This window comes from Patagioenas fasciata, chromosome 27, assembly GCF_037038585.1.
Source record: "Patagioenas fasciata isolate bPatFas1 chromosome 27, bPatFas1.hap1, whole genome shotgun sequence".
Classification (NCBI taxonomy): Eukaryota; Metazoa; Chordata; class Aves; order Columbiformes; family Columbidae; genus Patagioenas; species Patagioenas fasciata.
In genome coordinates this window covers 1159405-1182428 of record NC_092546.1, presented here as the reverse complement: position 1 = coordinate 1182428, position 23024 = coordinate 1159405, and the positions used below count along the sequence as shown (strand labels likewise).

The 23024-nt window shown below is 51.5% G+C and overlaps 1 protein-coding gene across 3 annotated transcripts; it reads left to right on the top strand.

The window, feature by feature from the left end:
• The first annotated feature begins 494 nt into the window (after positions 1–494).
• On the top strand, positions 495–22972 carry LOC139825685 (dynein axonemal heavy chain 9-like). Of its 3 annotated transcripts, XM_071799576.1 has the most exons (14): positions 495–806; positions 6769–6965; positions 7619–7777; positions 8569–8649; positions 9260–9390; positions 11023–11234; positions 11428–11661; positions 14170–14337; positions 15227–15343; positions 16068–16218; positions 17198–17276; positions 19139–19207; positions 20155–20281; positions 22824–22972. In XM_071799576.1, exons 1-14 carry the CDS (start codon positions 654–656, stop codon positions 22926–22928), a joined length of 1983 nt encoding a protein of 660 aa, XP_071655677.1. In that variant the 5' UTR covers positions 495–653; the 3' UTR covers positions 22929–22972. The 3 variants fall into 3 exon arrangements, with proteins under 3 accessions (XP_071655677.1, XP_071655679.1, XP_071655678.1); XM_071799578.1 differs by lacking the exon at positions 22824–22972 and having other exon boundaries at positions 496–806; positions 17198–17311; positions 20155–20242; XM_071799577.1 differs by lacking the exon at positions 8569–8649 and having other exon boundaries at positions 498–806.
• Positions 22973–23024: the final 52 nt, after the last annotated feature.

Below are 23024 nucleotides of genomic sequence, written 5' to 3'. Positions count from 1 at the left end.
ATATTCCCATGGTACGCATGGTCTTAGGAGCAAAGCACCGTGACTCAGCCTAAGTAGATCTGCCGCTTATTCTTTTGTACTGCCAGCAGATTGTGGAAGTAGAGTATAAAACCCATCCTTATGGAGAGATCTGTGCATTTTAGGCTTAGTCTAAGTAAGTGGGACCGGCGGGCAAGGACTGAACCGGAACGGCGGGGCGGTTGGTCCTACGCAGGGACAGGATCTGGACGCGACCGAGCGAGCCTCTCGCGGGTGGCTGCGGGACAGTGTACGCGACTCTACGAGTCGAGCTTTTCGACCCTCGCGATCCGTGCACACGCTCGGCGAGTCCGTGTCTGGAGTTTCGGGGCTCGCGCGTGGCGTGGGGATGCGGGTTTCGTGGCGGTGGTTTTTTTTTTTTTGGTGGGGGTTTATTTCGGCAGGGGCGGCGGGGTCGTGGTGGTGTCGTCGTGCCCCCCACCCGCACCTGCCGCCGCCGCCGCCGCCGTATAATTTCACTTCGTGTTCCGGCTCAGACTGCACGGCGAGCACAAACACCCCCCCCCCCGCCCGCACCCCAAAGCGCGGTCTCTCCCGCCCTCGCCTTGCCCCCCGCCCCCTCCGGCCCACCCGCGGGAAGGGCCGGAGGGGGTCGGCAACTGCGCGCGCCGCGCATGCGCGCTCTCCCCGCCGCCCGGCAACCGGCCCCCTGCCCCCCGCCAGGTGCCCAACGGTCAGTCGCTCGGAGTCAAGCCCGTGGGGCGGGCGGTCGCGGGGAGGCCAGCGCGGGAGCGTCTTGCCGATCGGCCGAGGAACCCCGCGCGCGGGTAGGCAGGGAGGCAGGCGGGCCGGGACGGGGAGACGGGGACGGGGACGCGGTGTCTCTATGCCTCGCCGGGGGGAGGCAAAGCCGCTGGCGGGGTCGGTTTCTTCTTCAGCCCGCGGCCGGGGCGGGCAGCGGGCCGAGGGACCGAGCGAGCGAGCCACCGAGGAAGAAGCGCGGGAGGCGGCAGCACGGGCAGGTGAGGGGGTTAGGCCTCCGACAGCGGGGCTGAGAAACCGCGGGACGCCCGCGTGCCCCCCCCCCCCCCCCCCGCGCACCCCCCCCCGCCGTCCACCCCCGTCCACCCCGGGCACGGAGCCGGCAGGGACGCCCCGGCTTCCCGGGGGGGAGGCGAACTCGCTGGCGAAAGGCCGGGGCGGGGGGTGGGGAGGAACTCTGGGCGGGGATGGGCGGCCGGGCTCGCTGCGGCGGACTGGGGCGGGCAGGCGGTGGTTGGGGCCGGGGAAGGCCGCCGCCTGTGCTCTCATTGCCCCTCCTGGTACAGTGTTATTTGGAGCACAGAGTTTAGGGGATGGACAGTGAGCAATGAACGGTTATAGAGTTGAAAAGAAAAATGACCCTATCTAAAGGACAGTCTCTCCCAGGATGTGAGTCTCTGCAGTGCAACCCTTTGCTAATTGCAAGACAGAGAGCAGATGATTCAGTAAGTGGGGTTTATGGATCACAAATAGACATTAGTAGAAAAGATGCCCTGGGAAGGTTCAAAATATATGGAGGTACAAATGCCTGGGTAGAATGGATCAAATATATGGTGCAAAGCCTAAACAAGAGCAATTGCTATGCCTGTGCGGCAGGAAGGCCTGTGGCCCAAGTGGTACCCTTCCCTCTGGGGTGGAGCGAAGATTGACAGGGGATGGAGTGCGTCTTAGCCTTATGCCAAGACTCTACGGCATGGAGAAATAAGTCGTGTCATACTCTCTCCCTACTGTTTCCAGCTTTGCAGGGAAAAATATCAAAATTCCCCTGGCATTTTCAGGAATAATTGGAAATCATACTGCCTGTCTCTCACGACGCGGCAGGAATGATACCAAGTTCCTAGGAACATGAGTAGGTGTGCAGAGACACGGGAAGTTGGTCCTCATATGTCCTCAAATGCTTCTTGGGTGGATCTTTGGTGGTACTGTGGGAAGATGACACTTCATTCCATTTTATCCCCCACTGGGAAGGTACCTGTGACGTCGTACAATTGGAAATTCCTTTTACCCTGGCATTTGAACACTGTGATCCATCAGGGCAACAGAAAAAGGAGTTGAGGGCTTTCCTCTGATGACAGGGTTTATTTCAATTAGATTGGGGTCCCCAGAGGAGTCCCCAAGGAACACAAAGCAAGAAGTCAAGGTAGCTGCGGGTTCTGAGTCCTTTTTGTTTTGGTAGGTAACTACAAACAAGAATGTAGACGGGATAAATAACATTTATTTATAAGTTATACTAGACAAGCAGTTAAATGAATCACCAAGCAATTAGATGCTACTAGTAGAATGGCATGGGAAAATAACATGGTCCCCGATACGATGTTGGCAGAAAAAGGTGATATATGTCTAACCACAGCTTCAGCAGAAGAATTGGCTGAGAATTCAGGTGTAGATAGTCCACTCATGGGATTGTTAGAATCTTGGTTTGGAATATTGAGAGAAATTACTTCTTTAATCGAAGTAACAGAAGCACTGATTTCTATAGCATGCTACATCATTCCGTGTCTGCGAGGACTTGTTCAACACCTTATTGGACAGCTCTATCAAAGCAAGTGCCTTTAGGGCCACTGCCATGCTCAGATAAAATGATCCTGCTAAAAGAAGGGGGGTGGTGCTGGCAGTGTGGGACAACAGCCTGCGTGCTTCAGGGTGGGGGCAGCAGCTGGTTCTGTAGTTAACAAAACAAGAAAAAGGCCCCTCCCGTCATGGGGTTGAAGTTTCTTCTATCCAGGTTTTCATTAGTGTTGCCCCCATATCTACCAAAAATTCTACTTGTTTGTTCTTTTGGGTTTCTTCTTCCCAATGCGGGAAGCACCACCCAGGCTGGTCCCCCAGAAGGACCAAAAGGTGACTGTGAAAAACAGAGTTTTCCAGGTTGCGCCCGGGTTACCCTCCGTGGTGTTTCGCAGGCTTTCTTCACTCTAGAATGGCGAATCCAGGCATTCTGTTCTCCGATATTGGTAGCAGTCAGGGGGTCTTGAAATGGACCTTCCTGTTATGGTTTCAAAGTTTTCTGTAAAAGACTTCACATACTCGTCAGTAAAATGTGGCCCTCAATCAGAGGATCTAACAGCTGGGCCTCCAAGCCTTGGTATTATTTTGTGTATCAGTGTTGTAGTCACCTCCTAAGCTTTTGCTGTCCTGGTAGGGAACGCTTCTGGCCAACCTGAAAAAACATCAGTTAATACCAACAAATATCGGTACCCCCCTTTTCCTGGGAGTTCTGAACAATCAGTTTGCCATTGTGGTCCAGGCCCATTCCCTTTCCCCATTTGACCCATTTCTAGCTTGGGCATATTTTTGGGGTTAGTCTGGAGGCAAAGATCACACCGCTGTCACCTCTTCCACAGTGACAGACAAATCTCTAGCTCCTGTCTCCCTAATCAAATGTTTGCGTAGTGGTTCTAGTCCCCAAGGCCCCTTCTTCTGCTCTTCCCTTCCTAAAGGCCAAACCAGGTGGGAGAAAGCCCCACTGTGTTTGCTTTTTCAGGAGAAAAATAAGTGCTAAAAAGCCACTTTGGGGGTGCCCAGGTGGATCCAGTGGTATCCAGACCCCCCCCAGAGGGAGCATCCCCCAGCACCCCCAAGTCCTTCGCAGGGCTGCTCTCAGGCCCTCCATCCCCAGCTTGTGTTGATACCCGTGGTTGCCCGGGGCAGCTGCGTCTCCCAGGCGAGCTGGGTCCCGCCCCGGCCCGCCCCCGGCTCCTCGCAGTGTCCCTTCCCCCGGGCAACGCGGCTCTTCCCCGCAAACACCCGCCGGTGCCGGCCGGATGGAGCAGGCGGTGGAGCCGGTGCCCGGCGCCGAGCGGCTGTGCCGGTGCGCGGCGCGGGGGCTGGGGGTGCCGGCGGAGCGCTGGGAGCGCTGGGCAGGCGGGGAGGCGGCGGGGCCGCTGCTGCGGAGCTTCCTGGCGGGGCCGGCGGGGCCGGCGCTGCTGCTCTGGCGGGGCCCGGCCGGGGAGCTGGAGCTGGGGCCGCCCCCGCCGCCCCCCGCCGCCCGCCGCAAGGGGCTGTTCTTCCTGCGGGCCCCCGGCGCCGGCCCCGGGGAGCTGCTCTGCGGGGACCTGCCCGCCGATGCCCTGCGGCACTTTGCCGCCCTCGTGGAGGAGGTGAGGATGAGGGGCCACGGGGGCAGGCTCAACATGAGGAGAAATTTGTTTGCTGGGAGATGGCAGAGCCTGGCCCAGGCTGCCCAGGGCGGGTGTGGAGTCTCCTTCTCTGAGACATTGAAACTCGCCTGGACCCACCTGTGTGATCTGCTCTGTGACCCTGCGTGAGCAGGGCTTGGACTGGGGGATCTGCAGAGGTCCCTTCAACCTAACCAGGCTGGGATCCTGTGAGGCCTGGGCAGCCCCGGAGGTGCAGAGGGAGCCCTGGCACCCATGAGTACCGGGTGCCCCTCGCACATGGCAGCGGGGAAGGTGTCCCCTCCTACAGACAGGCTCCTTGGCCTCCCTCCCTTCTCTGCTGATGCACTTGTACCCTTAACTCTGCCCTTTGCAGTACCATGGACGGCTTTAGAACTCATATAAACCACCTGAATGCTGATCCACATCAGCTCTGTCTATCAGTGGGGTCCTTGTGGGACTGATGTACCCACAGGTGCTGGAGGGGACATCTGCAGGTCACCTACTCCAAACCCCTGCTCAAGCAGGGCCATCCAGAGCCAGTTGCCCAGGGCCATGTCCAGGTAGCTCTTCATTATCTCTAAGGATGGAGACTTCACAACCTCTTTGAGCAACCTGGGCCAGTGCTCGATTACTCTCATAGTGAAAAAGTGTTTTGTGATGTTCAGGAGCCTCCTGTAGCTCAGTGTCGGGTTATCTCAGGTGGGCTGATGTTTTCTTAAAGAAATCGTCAAGAGGTTCGAGTGCTTTTGCTTTGCTGTGTTATTAGCCTGAACTAGACAATGTTGTTTCGGTTTATTCCTGATGGCTCCTCACCTGGAGAAGTCTCAGGAATGAGGCTGTAATGGGAAAGCAGAGGAGCTGCTGGATTTGAGAAGCTCTGATCATGATGTTTGGTATATTAAGATGGTGACTGATAGATTGGATTCCCAAGAGCAGGCTGCCAGACTGGTTATCCTGGTTTTGTGAGAAAACACATTATTTATACGGGGAGCTTTTGTTTTGATGAGCCCCGTGGTCTTGCGAAGTCTGCACAAACAGTGGTTTTGCATCACGGCTGGCCAATAGCATTGCAAGCACCGTCTGCTATGGGTAGATGGTGGGGTAGGAACACTTTGGCAGATCCTGTTAAATCCTGTTTTCTGAATGCCTTTGGGAGCCGGGATTGTGCGTCCCAGCTGCGTGTTTGCAGGCTTTGCTCTCCCCTGTGCAGACATGCAGTATTTCTGCAGGGAGCAGATTGTGCCTGGTTTTCATCCTATTTTCCTCTCAAGCTTCACTTGAAGGCAAAAGCAGCGGTGGTGCTGGGTCAGGCAGATGGGGTGGGTCTGCGTGAAGGTGAAAAAGGTCTTGAATTTCCTGGGGTTGGGGTCGTGTGTTCCTCTGCCCACACTTTGTCTTTATTCAGTGAGGGGTCACAGCTGGTGACCTTGTCCACTTGTTGCTTCACTCCTGCGGTGCCGAAGGGAACACACCTGCTCTGTGGGCTGGGGCTTCATCCTGAGTCCAGTTATCATTTTAACAGTCAGAAAGAAAATGAACGGCTGTCATTTGCCTGGTTACAACATCACTGGCATTAGCAGTCCACATGCTTTAAGTAATAGAGACACATCTTGCTAATAATGCAGCTAAAACTGCTGAAGGTGAACTCGTCAGCACCTGCCCGTGTGTTCCCTGGGGTTGTGCTCCCCCTTCCCACGGCTCCCTGGGCACGAAGGTGGCTGGTCGGGTCTTCTTCGGGTCTACAGAGCCAGCCACAGTTCCAAAGAGTCTTCAGCATCCTGGGACAGCACCATGGAGGTGCTGAGCTGCTTTATTCCGTTTCAATTTTATGTCCATTTGCAGCTATTTTTATGCCTTTAGTCACCTCCCCCCCCTCCCCTACCCCCACCCTGAGTCCAGTAACACAAAGGGCTGTTGTTTGTCACTAGGGACAACCTGGCTTTGTTAGGCTGTTGCCACAGGCTGGTCCCAGTGCAGAGCCAGCCAGGATAGGTGACAGACACGGTGTTGCTGTCACAGCTCAAACAAGCCAAAAGCAGCTCAAATCTGGGCAAACCCCGACCAGCCCCACAACCCCATGCTGCCGGGTCAGTAAAAGTGCTGATAAAGGCAAAGCTCCTGTTTGGTGGGCTGCAGCTGGGACCTGGGGGACCCTCACCACCAGTGTATCCCAGGGGGTACCAGCAGACCTTCCCTTGCAGCACACTGAGCTCAGCCCAGCCCTGGCAGGCTCAAAGGGCAGCCTGACGGCTGTGCCCATGGGCAGGGACATGGGGACCAAGCACCGGGGACAGTTGTGAGGGCAAGGGACAGCAGCCCATGGGGCCATCTCCAGTTGCGGGCTTGAAAGGCTGGGAGAGCCTGGGGATGGGGCTGCTCACTTTGCCTACTGGCTTCCACCCTCCTTGGCTGCTTGGATTTGGGGAAAAGGGTGTTCTGCTGTATAAAGTGGGCCTGTAGAGATGCCCATTCATCATCAGCTGCCTCTATTTCACATGGGAACTGCTTGAGACAGCAATGAATATGGGTCTCCAGGCTTGGCCAAGCACAGACCTCAGAGCCTGGTGGCCTGTCCGTCTCCTGCTGCACTTTTTTCTCCATTGGTCTTCCGTGACTCCCGCTGTAGGTGATCGTGCCCATCCTAATGAACAAGAAGAACCATCAGGGCTGGCCACAAGTGGTGTCACAAGACATCGTGCGTCATGTCCACAACCTCAAAAGTACCATTTTCACAGTTGTTGGCCAAGTAGACGGCAAGACCTTGCTGCCTCTCCCAGCTGGCTCAGAGGGAATTGAGGACATTGATCTGGAAAATGAGAAATCGTGAGTACCACCCCAAAATAACAGGTTCTGGAAGGTCCAGAGAAGCAGATGCGTTTGTACATCAAGTTGTCATCGTGTCTGGGCTGCGTGCGTGCCCCTGTGGAACCCCAGGAGATGTGTGGGTGCAGTGGAATGAATCACTCCTCAGACAGGACGTGGTGCGGGTGGGATTTTGTGAGAAGTTACTGCTTCCAAGGCAGTGGGGTGACCTGTCCTCAGCTTCCCAGCCCACTTGGTGGTGTTTCTTGCTGAATTAAGTGAGTTAATGACTGCAGGGATGTAGAATATTTTGAGGGAGAATGGTATGGGGAGAGAGAATCTTGCTGGATGTGTGAGTCTCCAGGTCAGATCCTGAACCTGAATGGATCTGATGTGACAATGACTGGCTGTGCAGAGAGGTGGCGACTGGCTCTTCATTTCCACCATTCACTTTATGAACAGTGTTGTTGCCCACACTGCTGCAGACATTCAGCCATTTTCTCCAGAGTGTAATTCCTATATTAAACCAGTGACAAAATCTTATGGGGTTTGATTGTTTTGTGGTTTTGAAATGTGAAACCCTGTAAAATCCAGCTGCCCACACGGCCATTGGAAGTAGATCCAACTGAGCAATGCACATCAACAAAGTTAATCACGTACTCTGTTTACTACAGCATGGAACGGATAGATAAATCTCTGGTGTATGCCATGGAGTCGGCCATCATAGACTGGAGCCACCAGATCCAGGAGGCACTGAAGAAAGAGTCTTCAGAGCCTCTCCTGCAAGGCAGCAATCCGAACCCGAAGGTGGAGCTGGAGTTCTGGAAGAACAGGTACCCAGAGCAGCCTGGCCAGTGCATGGTGCCCTGTGGTGCTGGTTTTGTGTAGAGGGAGAGTGCTGGTGGTGGAGCTGCTAATTCCATGAGTTGAGAAGAACAGGCCACTTGGGGTTCATGTAGGCTTCAACTAAGGAAAATTGCTCCCGCACAGAAAATCATCATGATCTGCAAAGTGCCTGGGAGGTCACTGGGCAGCTGGCTGTGTTTTAACTTAGCCCCACCACAGGGGCTACACCTCAAGGGACTTTTTTCAGAAATGCCCTTTACAGGATCCCAGGCTGGTTGGGCTGAAGGGACCTCTGCAGATCCCCCAGTCCAAGCCCTGCTCACGCAGGGTCACAGAGCAGATCACACAGGTGGGTCCAGGCGGGTTCGAATGTCTCAGAGAAGGAGACTCCACACCCGCTCTGGGCACTCTTTCGTCACTGTTCACTAGGAGCCATCCACAGGAGTAATTGCTGATGGACACCTGCTGGGGGCTGTCTGGAAATGGTGCATCTCAGCTGGCTGCTGTTCATCTGTCAGGGCCAGAGGGGCTTTAGATGCTCAGGAGCCTGGGAGTGGTATTTCCTCCTGCCCTTTGAAAACCTTTGTGCTGTACTGGTTCAGGCTGACTCGGGGCAAAGCCCTGCTGGCTGGAGAGCTGTTGCTAATGCCTGCAGAAACACGATGGCTTTTTTTCAGCGATGTTCTGTCAGTAGCAGAGCTGCTGTCATGCTGAACTCAGCACTTTCTGTCCTGTAGGGTTTGTCTGTGCCTCATGCAGCTTTCTCCCATTTCCACAGTCCATGTGTAGCTGGAGGAAGCCCTGAATCAGGCCCAGGGGAAACAGATGATGTTGGGGGACAGCTGATGGCCCAGTGTAGGTGGGTAACATGGCCACCAGCATCCTGGTGTGCATCAAGAACAGTGTGGCCAGCAGGCCCAGGGCAATGACTGTCCCACTGTACTCAGCGCTGGGGAAGCCAAACCTCAAATCAGTTTTGGGCCCCTCAGGCCAAGAAAGACCTTGAGGTAGTGGAGTGAGTTGAGAGAAGGGAATAGAGCTGGTGAGGGGCTGGAGCACAAGTGTGATGGGAGTGGCTGAGGGACCTGGGGGGTTCAGCTGGAGAACAGGAGCTGAGGGGAGACCTTCTGATCTCTGCACTGCCTGAAAGGAGCTTGGAGCCAGGGGGGGTCGGGCTCTGCTCCCCAGGAACAAGCGCCAGGATGAGAGGAAACGGCCTCAAGTTGCACCAGGGGAGGTTGAGGTTGGATATTAGGAAACATTTCTTCCCAGAAGGGGTTGTGAAGCATTGGAACAGGCTGCCCAGGGCAGTGGTGGAGTCACCATCCCTGGAGGGGTTGAACAGTCACAGAGATGACATTCTCAGGGACATGGGGCAGTGCCAGGGGTTAGGTTATGGTTGGACTCGATGATCTTGAGGGTCTCTTCCAACCAACTGATTCTGTGATTCTGTGTCTCGGTTGCTGTAGGTGTGATGACCTGGAATGCATTTACAACCAGCTGACAACGAGGAAGGTCAGGAACATGATGGAGCTGCTGGAGAGAGTTGAGAGCAGCTACATCCCAGCCTTCAAAACCATGCTAATGGATGTTGAGGCAGGTGAGATGCTGGGGCAACTTTACCACAGTGCTGGCTTCTGGCCTTTCTTCATGGCCTGGTGTGACTGATTTCAAGCCAAATCTTTCTAGTTTGTGAATTGAGACTGGGCTGCTTGTGCTTGAGTCTAGGCTTTTGTTTCCAGGCTGGGACAAGCTCCATCGCTGGTCTGTTGAGCCAGACTCTTGCCAAAGTTCAGGGTGAATGGGTTTGGGAATTTATTCTGCTGTAATAAAGTGTTTGCATTACTCTAACAGGACTCACCTCAACTTCCACCAGCTCCTCTGGTGTTATTATGCAGGAATGGGAGTTCAGACTAAGAGGACAGATCTTGTACCTAAGACTGCTTTGTTAGAGCGCTGCTTCTCAGGCTTTGGCCACTGCAGCCCGAATTTCCTTGCTTTGCTTTGCTTAGGGGAGTTGAGCGCAGCCCAAGGAAATATTGCAAATCCCTGTCTGTAGTGAAAAACAGTGTAGTCCTGCTGGTCTGTCCCTGCAGACCAACACAGCTGGACATCCATGTCCAACCCAGCTGCTCTCTGGCACAATGAAACCATCCAGACTGTGTTAGCTGTGCACGTGCTGGCAGAAAACACTGTTCTTCACCACTTCACGTGCAAACATTGAATCTCTTAAGGATCTGTGTCACACTCTGCATTGTGCAGTTTAAATGGGCTGGAGAAACACCCCTTATATAAGGAGCCAAGGGTTCATTGTTAAACTAATTAATACTTTAAGGGTTTAATCAAAATACAACAAATATTTGGTTTTAATCCGGCTACAGCGATACTAACCCTAATTGGATAATTTGGACTATAATTGTTAATTTCCATTACAGCGCAGTTCAGATTTGTGTGCACCTGCTTTTAAGTCTCTGCCCCTTTCCCTGGCATTGTACTGGTGTGGCTGCTGTTGGTGGATTTGCTGGGAGGGTGATGCTGATAGTGGGAGTCTCTTCTTCCTTGGTCTTGGGCCTTAGGGGTTATTTTTGCATGCATTCAAGCACTTCTGTCACTTCTTGTTGGTCCACAGGTTTAATTGCACAACGATCTGGTTTTATTAATGCTTGCGCTCTGGGGTAATTCTTCAGGGTAAAACCACACAGCTGTACAGAGCTAAGCTAAAGCTTTCGACGAGTCAGACATCAGTTGCTTTACTGTTGACAGGTTTTCTATTACAGTCAGGACTAGTGGGGCCGTCGTCATCTGCCCACTGGACAAGGAGTTGCTTGAGCCAAAACTGAGCTAAAAAGGGCTCAGGCCAAGGCTGTACAGCCTGTCGTGCTGTACAGCAAGGCCATGGCTCACAGCCATGGCAGCACTGTATTTTTGGTGCTGTTGGGCAAATTCCGTGTGACTTTTTAGCAGTTGTGGACTCAGGCTCTCCACGAAGCCCTGTCCCAGCTCCCTGTCCCCCGCCATCACATCAGCTTATTTCTGTTCTGGTTACTGCCGCAGGTGAGTGATGTTCACGAGTGAGTGACCTGCAGCACACAGGTGGCTGAGGGTGCTCAGTGCTTGTCAGGACAGTTTCTTTTCCCAGGCACTTTTCCATGTGGTGAGGCCAGCACCTAGCTGGGAACCCAGCACACCGCAGCTGGGTGGTTCTTACCGCTTCTCACGTCTCTCAACACAGCTTTGACTGAAGCTCAGGACGTTCACCTGCACCTGACACCCCTCAAGCGCCGCTTGGAAGACGTAGAGAGGGTTGAGTTCAGCGAGGTGAAGCCTTTCCTGCTCCCCCTGCTCCACGTGGTGTGTTTGATCTGGGTCGCCTCCAAGCACTACAACATGCCCGTGCGGATAGTGGTGCTGCTCCAGGAGATCTGCAACCTTCTCATTGAGCAGGTCTGTGGCTGTGATGCCTGTGTTTGCAGTCCCCTGTGTCCCCTCTCCCCTTCTTCCTATTGTCCTTCCCTGGAAAAGTGATTCTTTAGGCAACATTTAACTTAATAAACAGGTTCAAATGTGTTCAACACAAGAAGTCCTTGTTTTCCATGATGGCAGAAGTGACCTCTCAGGTGTGATTTTGCTCTTCCAGGCCCTGGTGTACCTGTCTCCAGAAGACCTTCTGAAAGGGGACATGGAGGAGAGCCTGGGCAAGGTGCGAATGGTGCTCGGTATCCTGAACATGTTCAAAGAGGCATTTGAGGAGAGAAGGGAAAAACTGCACATGTATTATGAACCAGGCCAAGAAGTGAGGGAGTGGGACTTCAGCTCCACGATGGTGTTTGCGAGGCTGGACACCTTCCTGAAGAGACTGGAGATGGTGGAGGTGAGACTCTGGTCTTGAAAAACATTGCAAACCGTCAGGAGAACTCTGTAGCCAGGAGATCACTTGCTGGCATCTTTGCTTTCTATAGCTTCACCTGATACCAGGGAATGGGGCCACTCTTTTGCTGTTAGGTCTCCTGTTACAGCGAGTCTAAGACTGTGTTTTACTATGTCCTGCTCAGTGCATATGTAAGCTGGTCAGGTTGATAGGTGTGTTTTTTGCTCTCAGGAGTCCCGTTGGACTCCTTGCTCCTGTTGGGGCAAGAAAAGGAGGATTACTGGAGGTGTGGTTTGCACAGCTGTAAATAAAGCAATGTAATCTCCCAGGTCTCCTGGTGCCATCAGAGACAGATTTAGGTTATGGTTGGACTCAATGATCTTAAGGGTCTCTTCCAACTGAAATGGTTCTATGATTCTATGACACCCTAGAGCTGGGTCCTGCCTGTCTTGGAGAGGCCAGATGGCAGGATCCCCTTGGCTGTGCCACGTGGGCCTGGGGAGGAGCAGGGACACGTTCCTCACCAGGTTGTCCCTTCGCATCCTCATAGTCCATCAAACTGGGGTGCTGTGGCTCAGGGGTGTCCCTGTTTGCCAGATCTGTCACCTGAGGCAGGGACATTGGGGTGTCATCCCTGAGCTCCCAGTGTGGCCAAGGGCTCCTTGAGCCACAGGAGATGTTCTGCAGAGAGCAGGTCTGAGTGTGAATGTGGGAGCTCCCTATGCTCTCCTTACCACATGGCTGTGTCTGGAGACCACAGACATACAGACACCATATGTACCTGTTATACAGACACTGTATATACCTCTTATACAGATACTGTATGTACCTCTTGTACAGACCTTGCATGTACCTGTTATCTCTCACGTGGCTAACCACACACATTCATCTGCTCTCCACACACATCCCAAATGAATTTCTTTGTTGATTGTTGCTGCGTTCTCAGTGTGTAGGGTTGGATGGCCAGTGTACAGGTTGCTGGTGTTTGCAGTTTTACTGCTTTAAATGTGCCATATACTTTTATGTGTTCCTTAATTAACTATGTTGAAAACTGTCATGACTGGTGCCTATTTTAAAAGTATTCATAATGATGGTTTCCAGTAGGGTTTGATGTGAAATAAACCAAATTATGCTGGTCAGTGTAGAGAGGAATATAAATAGACACAGGAATAACTGCAGGTTATCATGAGGACAGTGTTGGTGACAGGTTTACTGGGACCCTGTAAAGGCTCTGGGGCACTGACTGCTGGGATTCCATGGATGCCATGGGCACACTGTGGATATGGGCTGCAGACAAAAGCCAGTGGGGAGGTTTTGAGCTGGGGCACTGTGCGTTTTGACCAGTGTCTGTTTCCTCCTTCCGTGGCTGTCCCACACTCCAGGGACAGTAGAAGCTGCAGTATCTGGAGTCAGAGGGAGAGCCTGCGGAGTGAGCTGTAAAACAATAATTAAAAGCATAGTGCACACCAGCCTGTTAATGAGGAAAACTGCTGCATCTCTCTCCGTCTCAATTTCCCCTCATCACTTCATTTCAAGCAACCTTGCAAGACAAAGCAAGGGACAACTGGTATTTCCACATTATTTTTTTGCCTTACTAGGTATTTGTTCAAGCGGATGTGCTGGTGTGTCGAAGTGAATATGAATGCATATGTGCATTTGTTTTCGAATTTTCATAAAAGCTGCAGTTACACTGGTGCATGGGTAGCCCATGAGCACGTGAAGAGGGAAGGATCCCTTTCCTTTGGTTCGTTGCACTGTTTCATATTACGTGTCTGTGGTAAAACCTGCTGCCCTGCTCGGGTGGCCCCAGGACAAGTGCAAGCAGAGAGTGGCCACCAGTACATTCCTGTGCACATTTCTCCTGGTCCTCTGAGACAATGGATGTTCAACCAGCCCTTACTTGGCCCTAGCTAGGGAGACAGATGAGGTGGGATGGCAGCAGAGCTGCCCAGTGCTGCCACCACCACTGGGGGAGCGGGACATTTTCCCAAGAGGTGACACTGCCAGGCTGCAGAGGATGGGAAGGGAAGGGAAGGACCCGTGTGCCACCTCAGCAGAGAGGGCCAGCGGGGCAGGTGCTGCAACACCCACTTGGACACGTGGAGGTTTGACTGCGCAGGAGCTTTGGACAGTTTGGGTACCTGTAAATATTAGAAATCTGTCCTCGGTTAATACCTATAAAATTGGGATTCTTAGCTATGCTGGATGACATATAAGAGTCTCATATCCTGCTTTGGATCTGTCCTTTAAATACACTTAAAAGCGATTTTACAGTTGTCATGGTATTTCTAGTGGCTGCAGCAGGTCTCACTGGGCAGGGACGTGTTATGAGCAGCCACTGATGCTCAGGACAGGCAGATCAGGCTCCCCCCTTCCCATCCCTGCCACCCAGCCTGAGCACCAGCGCTGTGCTTGGGAAGGTCCCTCAGCAAGTGCAACTCTGTCGTGACAACTGTTGTCATCTTCTTTTGTCAACATCATGACCTGTGTCTCCCTCCGTTGACTTTGAAGGATCTCCTGGCAACTTCCTTGGACTTGATGAAGCTGGAGAAAATTGAATTCAGTGGGATTAAAGGGAAGACCCTGGGCCAGCAGGTCCTGGACATGTATGAGGAATTCCAGGAGGCATACAAGGTGTTTTCAGAGCGAACCTATGACTGTCTTGACCTGACCAACACGGTAGGTGGGACCAGTTTGCGGGAACATCAGGAACATGTGCATGTTTCCAAAGCAGCAGTTTCCTGCTATCTTCTTCCCAGCTCTTTCCTCCTTTCATTATGATCTGATCTGGTACTGGAGGGAACAGGGAGCCGCTGGCCTTTCCTGCAGAGATTTGGGACTTCTTGCACGTCTATATCTAACATATCTTGCTAGATCAGCACCTTAGATCAGTGCAGCTGGGAAACTGGGATTTCCATGAGTTATGCACAAGCTTTTGCTGTACATGGTGCTTGCTGAGGTATAAGAGCTATACCAACACCCACATCTCTTTGCTTTCCTGCTCTTGGTATTTACCATGTTTCCCCAAAAATAAGACCTACCCCAAAAACAAGCTATAGCATGATTTTTCAGGATGCTTGAAATATGAACCCTATTCAAAAAATTAGCCCTAGTTACAGTTCATAAAAAAGTCAATTTAAATAGGGTCCAGGCAGCTATACATGTAAAAAAGTAAGTTTTGACTTGAAAGTAGGTTGGATTTGGGACTCAGCAGGTGCATCCGTGGGTTTTCTGGGTGATGGTGTGGTCTTCAGGCCAAGTGGTGGGGGAGAGGGTGTGGAAATAGTCCATCTTGCCTGTAGGCTGAAGATAGTGCCATGTGGGCTGTGGAAAGCCCTCAGGACCAAAGGGTCCCTCCCAGAGAAAGGGCCAACATCTCAGCCATGGGACAGCACAGAAATGTTCTCAAGCTTCGTGAGGACTTTGCCACGTTGCGATGGCTGAAGATTGGCCAGAGGAGTGGCTTAGTTCACGGTGAATAAGAGAGGGCATCTCTGGATCGAGGAGTTACAGGTACCTTCCTAGTGCCATCTTGCAGCCTCACAGCTTGTGTTTTGCCTTTGTGCAGGACTTTGAGCAGGATGCCTTTGGTTTCCAGCAGAAAGTAGAAGACATGGACCGTCGGCTGGGCACCATTTTCATCCAGGCTTTTGATGACGCCTCCAACTTGGACCACGCCTTCAAGGTTTGTTTATCGCTCCCTTGCTCTTCCCTAAAAGGGAAATCAGGGCACCCGGCTCGGTGAGAATCACGCTGAGGAGACCAGGCAGTGCTGGAGCCACAGGCACATGGGGCTGGTGTTTGCTGGTGGGACAGTGGGACTTGTAGCTTTTGGGCTGCTCTTGGTTTGGGATGCTCAGGCTGGTGGGTCCCTCACAAAGCTTTTGGATGCCAGGAGATATATTTGTGTCTCTCTCTGCAAGTCGGGGGAAATCATGCTTTTTCTAGGATTTCCTGGTGAGAATTGATATTGTTAGTATCATTTTGTTAATATTATTAATACATGGATCTGTTTCAGTTTTGGAAACAGGTTTTCTAGAAACAAAGCTGGTTTATTTATCAATTAATCTATCTTGCAGAAATAATAAATGGTATTTTTTTAAAAAAATCAATATAAGCATTTGTAGAAAAGACTTTAGCAAGTGACAGTGTTTATCTTTGTGAGTTTTTTGAAAAAAATAGAAAATCTTGAAGCATTTGAAGAACAACAGTTGGAATGTGGTCCAACCCCAGAGAAAGTCGGAGAGGCCCCGTAACAAAGGGAGCAAATTTCCTTTTTCCAAAGTGCCCATCGGTGCGGACAGTATTGAAGCCTCTGGGCTGGGGAGGAAGGTCCCAGCTGATCTCTCTGCAGGAGTCGGGGTTGTAAATTTTTCCCCTCTTCTTTTCCTGCGTGTTCACCCCAACAGCTGCTGGACATGTTCGGGAGCCTTTTGGAGCGACCGGTAGTCGCTGCAGATGCTGCTGGCAAATACTCCGTCCTCATCAGCATGTTCAGCAGGGCCCTGGACCACGCCAGGCTGATCTACTCCCGGCACATCCAGGCAGAGCTGAAGCTCGGTAGGTAGAACGTGCTGAGTAAAATGGGTTTTACAGGGAGTTTGATTGAGATTAATTTGGGGGGGAAATGATTTATTTTTCTAAGGAACCCAAAACTTTACAAATTGCAGATGTTTTCAGCCTCTGTAGCTCCTAGTGGCAATGGAAATGCCTGGGAAAGCTCTGTTCTTAGTATTAAAGCAAATAATTGGTTAGGAGTAAAAATACCCTTTTTCAAATGTGTATGCATGATATGTGACTGGGAATGGAGACACATGCCGAGCTTTTCTCCCAGCGAGGCTGTGACAGGAGGTTTCTCTCCACATTTGTGTGCTGCCTCCAACACCCCATGGGACCTGCAAACCCACTCATGTGCTCCTCAGAATGAATTTATTTTGTTTCCCTTACAATGCTTAAAATGCAAAGTATGCGAGTGGGACTTTGTAACCAAGGGTTTAATCAGCCTTTTCCAAGTTTATTATTCCCCGTGACTGTTGGCACAGGGGGGAATGGGTGGATTTCTATCAGATTATGAGGATTCAAGTGTGTCATTTTGAACAATAACCTATTTACTTGCCTCAGAAAGATCATACTGGAACGAGACAAGTCCTGGGCTGGAGAGAATCATGGAGAGAATCATTTGCTGTGAATTTGTGGTTATTGTTCTGTGGCTGTTAGATAAGACGGACAGAAGTAACTCCTGGTCAGAAATCCCTATGTCAGTGTTTGTGAGGGGCGGGGAATGTGTCCCAGGCAAGGGACACCTCACATCAGCTCAGGTTTGGACATAGTCTGGGCTTCTCGTTCGATCTCAGCTCCTTATTCGAGATCCAGAGGCACTCGCCTTGGTCACAGACCTACATCAGTGTGGCAGATGTTGGATTTAAGGAAGGAAGCTGGGAAATCAGAGCAGTTTTCTGCAGATGAGGTTCTGTTGTTGCATCTTTGGGGTTACAAGTGCAGTGTTCAGTCAAACGCTGTTCCAATGTGCCCTCCCCAGGATCCCCCCTGTGCACAAGAACATGCCGCCGGTGGCTGGAGCGCTGCGCTGGGCGCAGGAGCTGCGAGCGCGAATCCAGGTGCCGTTTGATCACTTCAGGCACATCCCACATCTGTGCGTGTCTGTTCCAGCTAAGTTGCTTTATGACCACCTTGCTATCTTCTCTGTAATCAATCTGATTTTCTTTCTGTGGTGAACATTATCCCATGGTTATAGCTGAAATAATTCTTAGTCAAAGAGGTGTGAAGTGGTTGCACTGGTGCTTTTCAGCTTCCTTGTGATCATTATTTTTTTTAAGAAACTCATTAACTGGATTTGTTTTGAAGCGATTAAGAGGCACAGTGGGCTATTCAGCTTTCAGACATAGTTCCCGGGTTGCAATTGAAAGAGGTATCAGAACCTTTCCTGCTGCAATCCCACTCAGCATGTTCTCCAGGACCTCCTCAGCTGCAAGTCCTGGTTCTGGCATCATCCAAACTGTGAATAGCAGAGAAGTGCTGGGCTGGACTCAGCTGAGATGGGTCGATGGAGCTGGGTTTGCATGTTGGGGAGCAGACGAGCATTTTGTTGGGCAGAAGAAAACTTTCTCAGCGTTAAACAAAGGAGCCATCTCCCAAGATCAAGGAAAGAAACCAATGCTGGTATATTTATCACCCAAATGCTTGTTATAACGGATGGTGTCAGGGAAGTATGGCCTCATACTCACAGCTGGCACCACATGAGACAACGTTTAAGAGCTCTGTAAGCAAGGCAGTGTTGGACTTATGACAACTGAGGATGTTCCAGGGACTGCACCTGGTAGCTCACAGGAATGGCTTCACGTGTGCTGGTCAGGATTCTGTGTAAATGGATCCACTTTTTTAATGTACTTGACCAAAATAAGTTGACCGTCACTGTACCATGTTTGTAACCTTCTCTCACTGTATCTTGCCATTAAGTGTCTTTAAGTGCACAGTTATTCTGCAGCAGCAAAGACATTGGTGCAATGAAACAAACTCTTGGGCTGTTCCCAGCACAGAGCCCAAGTTATCATGTCTGATTTGAACCTAAATGGCAAATTTTTGTCCACCATGAAGGACCCAGATCTGCATTTCACACTGATTTTCTGTCCTCTGTTTAGAGTAGTTAATAACATGCTCTGCAACGGTGGTGACATGATGCTGTTGAAAGGGAAAAAGGATTAAAAAGGAGAAACAAAAGTGGTTTTGCTGGGATTTACTTGGATTTGCTCAGAGGACTTGTTTACTTCCAGCAGGTTTCTCAGCACTTGCCCAGCGGTGACTGCTCAGGCGCTCCTTTTTTCCAGCTTTTGGTTAAGTTAATTCAAGTTTTGTCAATATGTCCTCCAAAATCAACAACCATCTTGAGGAAAACTTGGATATTGTAGATGAAACAGTGGGGAAAAGACAGCATGATAAGAATTCCTCTGGCCTGCTGTTCCCTGGGCTGTACAGCCCTGGCAGCGTGGCCAGGGCTCTGCCTCCCGCACTCTGGGACACCTTTGCTCTTCGGTTGGAGGGGCATGAATTGGGCACCGCCAAGAGCTTCATCTGCCGGGAGCCACACTCTGCTTCTTTCTGTGCCTCTTTGACCTCAGAAAGTGGTGGCTGGTGAGCAGAGGTTGCCCTGCTCTGTGCAAACACCGGAGCATTGAGTATGTTACGGAGACCAGTGTTCCTCCAGCAGCTCTGGGCCCTTGTTCTTCCCCCAGGACGTGGTTCTCATTTGCCAGTTGCCATGCAAACACCCGCAAAAGGGCGCACTGGGGCTTGGAGAGCTTTTGTGCAGTGAAATGGTTTTGGGCGATATGGTGGGGTTGGAATGTAAGATCCCCAGCCAGGCTCTGCCTGCAAGGTGGTGGGTGGTTTTGGGAAGGGGTAAATAGAGACTGCAGCCTCACAGGGCTAAATGTAACGCTGAGCTTGTCTGTTGTGCCACCAGCTGCTTGGACTCTGCTGAAGGAAGAAGGGTGATAGAGAAGTATGAAGAAATGATCCAGCTGCTCGACAGGTAAGTGGTGGCTCAGGCATGACTGTAACTATATGAAAAAAAGCCAAACCTTATAGAATCATAGAATTGTTTTGGTTGGAAGAGACCCTCATGTCCATCCATTAACACAACCCTGGCACTGCCCCGTGTCCCTGAGAACCTCGTCTCCACGTCTGTCCACCCCTCCGGGGATGATGACTCCACCACTGCCCTCGCAGCCTGTTCCAATGCCTGACAGCCCTTTGGGGAAGAAATGTTTCCTAATATCCAGTCTGAACCTCCCCTGGTGCAACTTGAGGCCATTTCCTTCTCCTTCTCTAAACCACCTTTCAGCACGTTTGCAAGCCCAGGGCCTGAGAATGTCTCTTTCTAAGCCAGAAGGAATTTTGTGATGAGAGAGGAGGAGGAATCCTTTGCTACACACCACAGTCTTTCTGTGATATCTTGAAATGAGAAGTTTGCATGGGAGGGACAGGGGCTGTGCAGCCCAGCAGAAATGTTGGAACGAGATTCTTTTGGATGTAGGAGATGCTGTGGTAGAAAACCTGAGCTGACCAGAAGTCTCAATCCACTTGTGCCCATTCACAGTGTACTTACCGTGGCTGTAATGTGTGTATTCCACAAGTGGGAGTGGGATTCGTTGCACCTCACTTAATATCTTAATGTTTGATGCTAAAACTGAACTGATTGCTCTGAGCTTTTGAATGTTTGTCCCCAAATTTGAATCCTCTGCTAAGAATGGTACTTGGGGGATCTTTGTTTTCCTGACTTGATGCTGTCACTGGTTTTCAGGTGTTTGTCTTTGAAGCCAAGATCTTTATGGAGGTGGTGTGGGTGGGTTTTAAATATTCCTTGATGTTCTTCAGCCCTCAGAAGTGGACTTGGCTTTTATTTGGTTCTATGTCTTGGTGTGCGGGCTTGGCAGCTACGTGGTGGATGTTTTAATTTGTTTGTTTGTTTTCCGGCAGGTATCAGGAGAAGCTCTATGCAGACTGGTCCCAGACAGTCTCTGAAAAATCACAGTACAACCTTACTCAACCGCTTATCCGGCGAGATCCAGAAACCAAACTGATCACAGTTACTTTTGATCCCCAGGTAAGAACTAGCTTTCCTGTCTGCTGGAGGGCACGTCTCCAAGCTGTGCCCCACCGTGCATGGCAAGTCTGGTGGGATCGCTACTAGATCTGTTCTGCTGAGGTCCCTGGAGCATCTGTGATGGGTGACATGAATTAACCATCCCCTTTGTGGGCTCTGTCTCCTGGTAAAATATCAGGATTACAGTTTAAGCAGCGCAGATTGTAATTAAAGCCAGAAAGTCTGTGAGTAGCCAGATGTTAACTGGTGTCAACATCTCCAGAGCAGGTTGGTTTGACGCTGGTGTGGGGAGCGTAGGAGCATCATCCTACAGACGTGGGTTCGTGTTATGTTTACCTGAAATCTGAGCTTCCTGAAAGGGTATAAAAATCCCAGGAAAGGTTTGTTTTGTTACTTCAGTGTTGTGGCTGTTGGATTTCCTTAATTGTGGTGCAGGAGGCTTCCAGTAGGTCTCTGTTCCCTAGGGCTGCCCTCTCCAGCACAGGGAGGCCTGACCATCCCCCTGCCCAAAGAAGAGGCAGGGTCCAAGCCAGCAGAGTGCAGAGGTGGATTCAAAGGTGCTGGGGCCTGATGAGAGCTGGGGCCTCTCAAATGTGAAATGCCATTTGCTGCGGAGGTGCTGAATCTCAGGGGCCTGGGAAAACATCAAACACTTCCCCCTTTCCCTGGGACTTGCTGCTGTTAGAGAAAAGTGTTGAGGTTCCAGAGCTCATTCCAGCTTGGCTCTCAGACAAAGGATTTGTCCAGCTCCTTGGAATCTCCTTGCTAAGGTGGGAAGCAAATGGCCCCAGGGGATGTTTTCCACCCTTCACCCTGGTGCCAGGGTTTGGAGCCTGTGACGTGCTTAGCATGTTCTCAGCTCCAGTCTCTGAGTGCTTCTGCGCTGCTCTCAGCTTTCCATACTGAGGACTGCCTCATGTCCTCAGGTGCCTGCTTAGCAGCCCCTTCATGCCCTTCAGAGCAGATAGGAGCACCTCATTTTGCCTAAAGGGAGGATGTATTTGCAACCCTTCAACATTAAAGAATCTTCCAGAGCTCACCTTCCATGGAGGAGAGGGAAAGAGGGTAAGACATCCTTGACACCATGGTGGGGATGTCTCAGACATTCCAGTGCATAAAAGGGAGGGGAGTTTGGTTCTATCTCACTTGGCCTCCTGCTCCCTCAATCCCCTGCTTTTCCCTTCCTCCCATCCCATCCTCTTCCATCCACCTCCTCAAACTGCTCCCTTCACCCTTCTGCGCTCCGTCTTTCTTTCCTCTTCTTGTCATTGTGGACATAGTCACTTTAGTATTGTAGATACTCCTCACCCCTGCCATTGCCCATACAATATACTGAATTTCTGTCACCCAGCCAAAATGTGCAGTTTCAGGAGCATTTTCCCTCTCACAAGCCACTAAACTGAGCAAAGATTTTTTTTTTTTGTCTTAGAAGTGATATATTGCGTTGGAAGACCTTGCTGCTCCGTTTGTTGCAGGGACTCACTTCTACTTGGGTTTATAGTTTAATAACCCACTCAATCCCGTTCCATCACAACTCAAAGATGCTTTTGGTTGTGCCTCCTCCTGCAGGCACAGTATTGCTGAAAGACTGTATTGATGAGGATAGCTGAGAAGACCAGAGATCATCATGGCTTTTAGAGGCTGCACAGGGTTTGCTGGCTGGGTAGTTAACAGAGCTATATGTCTTTGATTGGGAAGCAAATCAGAGCCCTTGCCTTGGTAAGTCTCTGGGTGCAGGGCAATGCAGCTGTAGCTCCTGGAGGCATCTCCTAAAACTGGCACAGGCACAGCTGGTGGGATCTGTAAGGTGGGGGATCTTGCACCTCAATTTTGAACAGCTGTGAAGCCGGGTGAGCCCCCAGGGGTGCCCAGGGCTGTCCTGCAGAGCAGGGTCCCTGCTCCCCAGGTCTGTGCCGGGGCAGGGACTCTGCCGCCTGCCAGGGTCAGCGCTCAGCCTGCCCAGGGAGATCCCATGGCAGCAGCTGTGGGTGGAAGGAGCGACCCCCGGCAGGGCAGGCAGGGACCTTGTGGGGTTGGAGGGTGCTGTGTGGGTCAGGGCTGCTCAGAGCTCCAGATCAACCCCACAGACATGGCAGAGAGTCCTTCTGAACAACGACATCAAGACAGCAACAGCTGCAAGGGAAGGAGTCTGTGCTTTCAGTTTTCCACTCTTGGTTGTCTGGGTGTGCAGTGGGAGATGGGGATTCATTTCTCTACTTTGGAGAAGACACAGAGACCCCAGTTCTCGTTAGGACTTGTCTGAGCTGCTCCTGAGCCCCTGCACACGCAGAGCTGCCCCTGGGCAGTGCCAGGCGGTGTGAGCAGGACAGAGCTGAGCACACAGCGGGTGGGACGGGGTCTGTGACACTGAAAGGGAGCAGACCCAGGGACAGAGACACAACTACAGGCCACATAGACATGGGAAGGAGGAGTTAACTGCTACCAGAAATGCTGGGGATGGGATTTCGGAACCTCTCTCAAATCCTCTGCAGCAAAGACACATTTCCCAGTGCAACCCCTGGTCTCTTCTCCTCCCCATCAGAGCCTCTGCCCCGAAGCCATGGGGTCCAGGTCACGAGTCTCCACCTCAGCAGCTGGATCTCCAGGGGAAGGGTTCCTGGAACGTGGAACACAAAAGAGGTGCTAAAAGTACTTGCTCTACAGTGTCATTATGTGAGTGGCAGCAGCACAGCCAGGTAAGGAGAAGGTTCCACAGCATGCCCGTCTGCCTTTCTGTCCTTGC

Excerpts from the sequence above, each read along its gene's own strand:
- LOC139825685 (XM_071799576.1), top strand. The coding sequence starts at position 654 with ATGCGCGCTCTCCCCGCCGCCCGGCAACCGGCCCCCTGCCCCCCGCCA. Across the intron at positions 8,650-9,259 it reads CAGCTGATGGCCCAGTGTAG|GTGTGATGACCTGGAATGCA; the intron begins GTGGGTAACATG and ends CGGTTGCTGTAG. Across the intron at positions 20,282-22,823 it reads CAGTTACTTTTGATCCCCAG|AGCCTCTGCCCCGAAGCCAT; the intron begins GTAAGAACTAGC and ends CCTCCCCATCAG.